At 39.9% G+C, this 8,777-nt stretch overlaps 1 protein-coding gene across 1 annotated transcript; it reads left to right on the top strand.

Annotated features, from left to right (window-relative positions):
- Positions 1–5,392: 5,392 nt before the first annotated feature.
- On the top strand, positions 5,393–7,522 carry ZSWIM3_6 (Zinc finger, SWIM-type containing 3; the record flags this gene model as incomplete). Its single annotated transcript, XM_051218040.1, has 8 exons — positions 5,393–5,604; positions 5,638–5,918; positions 5,954–6,131; positions 6,166–6,424; positions 6,458–6,519; positions 6,554–6,851; positions 6,887–7,139; positions 7,175–7,522. 8 exons carry the CDS (start codon positions 5,393–5,395, stop codon positions 7,462–7,464), a joined length of 1,833 nt encoding a protein of 610 aa, XP_051064470.1. The 3' UTR covers positions 7,465–7,522.
- Between the last annotated feature and the right edge of the window lie 1,255 nt (positions 7,523–8,777).

Below are 8,777 nucleotides of genomic sequence, written 5' to 3'. Positions count from 1 at the left end.
AAAGGGGAAAATTTCTCGAATAAAGCATGGAATTCATCGTCATGCGAATAAAAAGTAACAAGGATTCGATACACGTACATGTGAGTTTATTATATTAATACTATTCTTATCGCTATCCGTCATGTCGTGTATATTAAATATTAAAGGATAATATGAAAATATACGACAGACGTGGACAGATAAATCATAGACTCACCGAATTGGCTTCTTTGGAAGATTTGACCAGATGTTGAAGCGTGTTCCAAAATACGGGTCACCAATTGTAGCGTGGCGTCGTGTTAAGTTTAACTATGAACACCGCTACAGAGAAACACGTGTTAAGTTAATCAGAAGGAGAAGGTTGGACGTAACCAAATAAATCCATAAAATCTCCGAGAAGCTAAATATCAGAAGACAGTTAATGGACCAAATCGAGATGTATTCGCTGGCGATCTCGTGACATCGGAAGGATACCGAGATCGTGCCAGGATACAAGCTTGGTTACAGAACGTAACCGAATTCGCGCGAAGTTACAATCAAAGTGTAAGTAAAAGAATGGAAGCAAAATAAAGCTGTCATTAGCACAGTCAAACAAAAGCACATTAAAACAAGAACTGGTACAGTTGGTTATAATAATAATTGTTTTTATTAAACCAGTCGTGTTCTTGTGATAAATGTGAGTCACTACAAGGCTATGAGCCTATTGGCTTTGGACTGTAAGAAGAATGATGGCATATGCGCCGACAACACGGGCACTGACAGTGACGAATGTGTCAGTGTTGTTACGCGACGCCTCAAAAAACCGACTCTGACCGACGTAAAAGTGAAATCTTCGTTGATATTATCAGGGGGAGTAGTATCACATAGTACTGACATTGCTAATAATGCACCTTTAGTGGGAACCGTAGATCTGGATAAAACATTCACCGTTCTAAATAGTCCAAGTGTTATGAGGGATGAAAAATGAACTACGGTACGTAGGAAACGAAACGAAAAGAAAAAAGCTGTAAGCAGTACACAGGCAGTTAGTAACTCACTGGTGGACTCAAATTGTGAACCACAAATTGCAATACCAAGATCTGATCGTAAGAGTGAAACCCATCCTGGCGTAACTGAGAAGAAAAATCTAATAACATCGAATATTATTGTGAGCAAATCGCGGGAGTCAAATGACCCTGATCCGAAAATTAGACACGCGCATGACTTAGAAAAGCTAGGAGAATACATTCGTAGTACTTTACCAGATAACTCCAAAGGAGTTCAGGTTAAAAAGTTGGTAAGAATAGGCAAGAGGACCGAGGACAATGTTGAACCCCGTCCATGCAGACTCCTTAAGGTAATCCTAGGATCGGAGAAGCAACAGGATCTCTTGTTAAGTAGCGCTCGTTGTCACGACAATTCTGACATCCGAGTTAGACCTGACATATCTCTCGAAGATAGAATAAAAAGGAAGAAAGCACTAGCTGAGCTTGAAACCCGTCGGCAAAACGGCGAGGAAAATCTCCGGCTAGTGGGTTTTCGGATAGTCAGGTCTTGGAAGCGAGTGCTACCAAGGCCTGTGTCGATAGGCTGTTCTACTTAGGAGTTTTATATGCCAACGCTCGTAGTCTACGAAATAAGTTCCATGAACTAGAAGCACTAGTGGACAGGTTAAAGCCACTCATAGTAGCAGTGACAGAAACTTGGTTAGTCGATGACTTAGACATTACTCCAGAATTATCCGGATACCATTGCATCAGGAGTGATAGACATAGATGTAGGAAAGGAGGCGGCGTCCTGTTATACATAACCAATAGCATAAATATCCGCTCCTCTATTAGCGAATCCCATGATAGCGGCACTTGTGAAGTCATGAGCTGTAAGTTGGCTATAGGATGTAGTACATTTATGCTAGGTGACATCTATCGGAGCCCAATCTGCCTAGCTGATGACTTTGTTTTAGAGCACATTCATCTTTGGAGTGAAAATACCAGATGTTTGATAATAGGAGACTTTAACGCACCTGATATTAGTTGGACTGATATGACCACAGAAGGATCTATAAACTCCTTTGATAGTAAGTTCCTGATGACAATAATGGAGCATGCACTAGTACAGCATGTATCCCAACCCACACGTTTTGGTGTTAACCAGGGTTCTTCTCTGCTGGACTTGGTAATCACTCATGAGACTGAGGATATTGTCGACTTTAATATTCTCCCACCGATAGTGAACAGCAATCACGCGGTTTTGTCATTCACGTTTAGAACTAGGGTCATGTTATACGATCAGGTTACACCTCGCCCAAATGTATGGAAAGCTAACATATCAGCCATTCAGGAATGTGCTGCTAAGACAGATTGGTTAGTAGATACTAGCATATCAGTTGAAGAAGCATGGTCTGTATTTAAAGGTAAATTTAGACTAGTTACTTCCCCGTTCATACCATACCTGGTACCGCGAAGACCGAATAATAGTCCACCATGGATAACTAAAACGATCAGGAAACTCCTTAGAAAAAGGAAGAATCATTGGGATATGTTCATCTCTACTGGCTTAGAACAATACAGATCCAGTTACTGTAAGATTAGGAATGCCTGTAAAGCGTTAATAAGCAAGACTAGACTATCATACGAAAAACAATTGGTTAGGGATTCTAGATATAGTCCGAAACGGTTATTCTCGTATATAAAAAGGCGAACTAAGAGAAGCGATGGAATTCCATCACTTTTGATACGAGATAATCCGTTAATCTTAGCAGAGAATGATGCCGAGAAAGCTGAAGCTTTATCGGAATACTTTAGTAAAGTGTTTTTTATCGGTAATGAGGAACGACCAATGATTCGTCGCGACCGTGACGGCTCGCTGATAGATCCTGTAGTCATTGAGAAAGACACTGTTTTAAGGCTACTTCAGCATCTCAAACCTGATAAGTCCAGTGGTCCCGATGATATTCATCCTAGGATTATGAAAGCCATATCAGATGAAAATGCTGAACCATTAGCGATACTATTCGACATGTCTCTGAGACAGTCCAGACATCCCAGAGACTGGAAAGACGCCATAGTAAGTCCGGTGTATAAGGCTGGGAGTAGGGATTTAGTTAGTAACTATAGACCCGTTAGCTTAACTAGTGCAGTTGTGAAATTGATGGAGAAAATCATTCGGATAGCTGTTATAAATTATGTTGAAGGGCAAAATCTTTTCTCCAGGGCACAACATGGCTTTCGGAAAGGCCCATCTTGCTTGAAAAATCTTCTCATTGCACGAGAAGAGTGGGCTGCGGCAAAGGATCGGAATGCTTCTGTGGATGTAATTTTCATAGATCTAAGTAAAGCCTTTGATAAGGCTTCACACTCTGGTCTTAAATTCAAGCTGAAACGTTTTGGAATCCATTATACAGTCGTCGATTGGATAAGTAACTTTCTCCATGACAGGAGACAATGGGTAAGGGTGAATGGGGCTCTCTCCTCGTGGGTCCCTGTAAAATGTGGGGTTCCCCAAGGTACAATCCTAGGTCCTCTTCTCTTTTTACTTTATGTAAATGAATTGCCAACTGTAGCAAAATCACCCGTTCTACTCTTCGCTGATGACATAAAGATTTGGAGACCCATACATAGCATGTCGGATAGGATAGTATTACAGGACGATCTTAGCTCATTGGTGGCATGGTTAGATAGGTGGTCACTAGAAGTAAATCCTAATAAAAGTGTAGTGATGCAGTTAAATAACTCTGATGAATCGTATGACTATACACTACGTGGATTCGTGCTACCCAAAGTAAGAAACTATAAAGATTTAGGAGTCATATTAAGCAATGATCTCAAAACGACTAGTCACTGTAAGGCTGCTGCTGCGAAAGGCTATAGGGTATTATGGTCAATTCGTGGGTCTTTCCAGTATTTAGATGATGAAATGTTTAGATTACTATACCCAATTTATGTGCGACCACATTTAGAATACGGGATTCAAGCAGCGTGTCCTTGTTTCAAATATGAAGCAGATATGCTAGAAAGAGTCCAACGACGAGCTACTAAGATGGTACAAGGTTTACCTGGCCTATCTTATGAAGACAGACTGAGACACCTTAACTTACTTCCGTTATCTTACCGTAGAATAAGGGGTGATCTAACATTGGCCTATCGTATACTGAACGATGACCTTGGTATTAACATGTCTTATCTGTTGCTTCCGTCTAAGACTGATCATTTGAGAGGACATTCGAAGAAAGTTCAAAAACCGAGATCAAACCGTTTACGTTTGGAGTTCCGTTTCTCGCACCGAGTAGTGAATTACTGGAATTCTCTACCGGAACACGTAATATCAGTTCCATCTCCTAATATATTAGAAACGAGATTGGACCTCCACAGTATTACAAACTGCAAGGATTAATATAGGTCGACAGACCTCCTATCCTTATTACTGAAGACTGAAGACTGAACTTAACATTAGCGTTATAAAAAAGACATTTTATGTCAGTAACTGATATAAATATATATTCGTTAGTTTAAATATAACGTAAAATGGAAATTTACTAAACTTGTAGTTTTTTTCTATAGTGATAATATTCATGTAAACAAAGAACTTATACCTTTCCAATATGGCACTTTGATATATCAATCTGCCCTCTTGTCATTTTTTCTCTCATATGTGCGCGACTTACGGGCAACAAACGTCGTATTGAAGGTGGGTCTGGTGAACAAAAACGCAGGCCCCACACGCACTCGAACCCCTGCCCTCCTGAATGCTCGACCGCGTGCTTAGCCGTTAAGCCACATCAGACCACGGAGGAAGTGACTTCAATATTTCCTTACACCAATTAATCACTCATAATACTAATGAGTAATAGGACTTACACGCTTCTGAGGTGCAAACCAATTCGTTACTTGGATGGATTGACGATATATTGCTTCAATATATCATGCATACCTAAATCAAACAAGAAAAGGGTATTTGTCACAAATGCACTTGATCCGCATGCTCCACACAATTTTTTTTTCCTTCTTAACCGTATATTCTTTTCCGTTTCGTGGAGTATTCTGATGCAACCTTGGGGCAACGCTCCTAGGGTATCGTCCACTGACGGGGGTTGCAAACACTTGAAGGTCAAACTGTCGCAAAATGATTGGTGCGTCACATCGACAATTCGTGAAAATTTTCAGAAGCGGTCAAATCAAGACATTTTTAGATTTGAATCGAGTTCAGCCACACTATGTCTGATAACGTTCATTGTTCAAGTAACGAAGACGATTCCATCGTGATGATGCATGATATAGGACGAATCTTCAATGATATTATGTTGTCTCGAAGATTTACAAGTTGGGACAATTTTGAGACCTGTTTAAACAGGTCTCAAAATTGAAAGAAGTACATAAGGTAATATGACCTCTGTGGTTAATAATTATTTTTTTAGTATACGCATACTAAGTACGTTATGTCAGTATGCAAAAAGAACAGTGATGATCCAACTCTAAAGTACTTTTTCGTGAGATATGTCTGTACATATGGACGTAAACGCAGTTCCTCAGAGTCAGATGCTTGCGTTCAGGATGTAGATGATGATAGTAATAATCATTCTTCTGAAGAGCATACAACTTCTAACTCGCCAACCCAACCTAGGCAAAGGAGACGACGTCGGTCATCTACGTATGCCTTACTTCAAATGAATTTATCCTTCAGGTCGAAATATTGCCATTGTCAATCAGGATTTTGGGTCCGGGCAGTAAATGGTGAGTTGAAACTCACCTCTATTAAAACCGTGCACAACAATCCTTGCACAGAAGGATATATTTCTGTCGATCCATCGAAACGACAGTTGACCTCAAGTGAACGCTTGTATTTAAGAACGTTTCTACTGAGTAATACACCAACTCGTAGCTTACGGTGTCTGGTTTCTTGGAAGTTCAATAAACAGCTTACCAAGGACGATATCACCAGAATGCGTTCACAGTTGTACCCAGGTTGTTGAACTCACATTGTAATTAATTGAGTTTAGACACTAAAAATATCAATGACATTTTACAGCGCGTTCAAGCAAATACTGAAGTTAAAGTATTCAATGAAAATGGGAACATGTCTATGATTTGCTTCAGCCGCAGAGAGCAAATAGCTGTTTACCACGCGTTCCCGGAGGTAATATGTATTGATTCGACTTATCAGACTAATAAAGTCGGGTAAGTAACGATTAGTAATAAATTTATCTGAAAGTTTTCCACTGTTCCAGCTAGTGGTGACTGATAGTCTTGGGCAAGGGCACACTGTTATGTATGCTCTTTGCTGTCAAGAACGACGCGAAGATGTCGAAAAACTATTGGAATGTTCTAAAGAGATAATGTGCGGTACTTATGCTACACGCACTTTCATTATGGATTCGGCAGCGACCGAAATTTCGGCTGTGCAGTCTACGCACAGTCATTCTAACATAATACTTTGTTCATTCCATGTCCTGAGAGCGTTTTTCAGGAAGGTATGTGTTAGCTGTACAAACTATTTTCTGTAGTTCCGAAATCCTGATGTGCGCAAATGCTTGGAACACCTTGTGAAGACAAGACGGTCTGATATGTGAGCTTCGCTTTTCATAACGCATTATATTCAGATTTACTCGAAAGTACGAACATCTAAGGACGCATTTCCCACGGGCGTATGATTACATAAAAGATTACTGGATTGCCAGGAAGTCAATGTGGGCTCGCTGTTACCGGCGACATGTATTAAGCCTGGGCAACCACACAAACAACCGTGTCGAAAGTGCTCATAAACACCTAAAAGAATGTCTCAGAAGAGGTGATCCCCTGCTATTGACTTTTTGGAAAATTTGGAGTAAAACAGACATTGACCTACGTTTGCGTCCTTATGATGCTGCGAAGGATCTTCAACGTTTTCCATTTCTTCAGGTAAGAAATATAGTTAAATGTATCATTAATTCCAGGTTCCAATGTCATTTCGAACTCTTCTAAATGAGTTCACATCTTTTGCAGCTAAAATTGTAGCTGTAAAATACAAACGTGTTCGGACAATGAGACACGAATTTATAGAAGGAGAATACATCCGGTGCTACGACAAGGGTATGATGTATGTTGTTGATACTTTACGTGCACGATGTGCTTGTGAGCGTTTCAACGACTACATGCTGCCCTGTGGTCATATTTTGTATGCGCATTCTAAAGATCTGATTCGTGGAGGTATGTGTGTTCCTTTATCTCCATAAGTTTTGTAGACTTATTTCGACATAGCAACCGGTGGACAAGAAAGTATATAATGGACCTGGTTCTTCGTGCGCTGGACAACATCTCAATCTCTACAGGGAGTGATGATCTGCTAGAGAAGTTCACTAGCAACTACCACTCAATCGATGCTCTTAGTGAACCTTTGGCAAGTAAACTCATCCGTTCATGCCTCGAAGCATCGGAAGACATATGCGCACAGGTGATGAGCTCAATCGGTGCTAATGGTGAAGCTACAACGTCAGAATCCATTGTTAATGCAGACCATAGCTATGCTTCTTGATAACAAGAAGTCCTAATATTGTAATCTTTATAGTTTCACATATATTCACTTACATGGCCATTGACTTATTCTTATAGCGTAACGGCAGGGAGTGTACTGTGCAGTCCTATGTGGCTGTGAGACAGTGATGTTGTTTCGTGTTCTTGTGTAATAAATACCAGTTTGGCGCACACGCGATTAGTCATACATACCGTTTACCAAATACTGCTACCTTGAACATGGTGTACCATACTAGTAGTTCGAATTTCGACTTGTCACGATAGATACGAATTGCTCTAATTAAAAGATTGGTGCGTTATAAATGAAAACGTTTATTAAAGTTTGAATCTAGCACAAATGATCCATTAATAAATAACTTCTATTTCTCAGGAATTGTTCCCGTTAGGTCTGTGAACACTTGCGAAGCTAGCTGGAAATAAGACAGACAGGAAAGTTATTTCAGTATAAATGTTTACCAGAAACGAGTATAAAAACGGAAACCCGTATTCAATTACACATCGAAAGTGCATTTAGCACACCCTTCCTTTGGATAGTCAATCACGCTTATTTCATTTATCTCTTGTGTTGCTTAGGAAAGTCTGGGTCACAATATACACGGATTGTATTATTTAATTCTTTCGACAGGTTGCACTTAGGAAACTTAGACGATGAACATATATAAAGACTACTGTAAGAATTTACTTTGAATCGTCCTGTGTAACCTGCAATTCTTGATGCATATTCCATTCTAGTCCCACGTAAGTTATGAGTAATTGTCATTTACGGCATCAGCACGTAAGCTAGACAGGCCTTGGTTGATTTCCGAAGATCATCACATAGGATCTCACACAATCTGGTCACCTTAGATCAAGATATCTTGACTATCGAGTCGTACTTTTCAGTGCTTTCTCGTGACAGCTTTATATCAGTACTTATTTCTGCTATCAGGTATTTTGGCAATAATATCGGCAGCCAAAACATTGTAGCTCCCCAGACAACCCAAAAAGGGGAAATAAAGGGGTAAATGCTTTGGTGGCGAAAGGGGAAAACGCATCAGAATGTCGCCTTTTTCGCCGTTTTGTCAATAAATTACTCACTTTTCGCCTAAATACACACAGAACTCCCTATTTTCCATCCATTGACATAACCCCAAAGGTCCCCTATGTTCGCCTTTATTTTCAACAACAGACCAAAATAAATCTGCAATGAAGTGGAAAACCGGCATATTTTTGAAAAATTTTATTTAAAAGGTAAAGCGTATTATTGTACAACACTAGAGCAGAAGCTTAAGCATCGATTGTTTTGCATATCCAATGCAATTGCTAATTCATTGT

Source organism: Schistosoma haematobium, chromosome 7 (genome assembly GCF_000699445.3).
Source record: "Schistosoma haematobium chromosome 7, whole genome shotgun sequence".
In the NCBI taxonomy this organism is placed as follows: Eukaryota; Metazoa; Platyhelminthes; class Trematoda; order Strigeidida; family Schistosomatidae; genus Schistosoma; species Schistosoma haematobium.
Note: the sequence above shows the minus strand (reverse complement) of the source record. Positions and strands in the feature narration are given on the sequence as shown.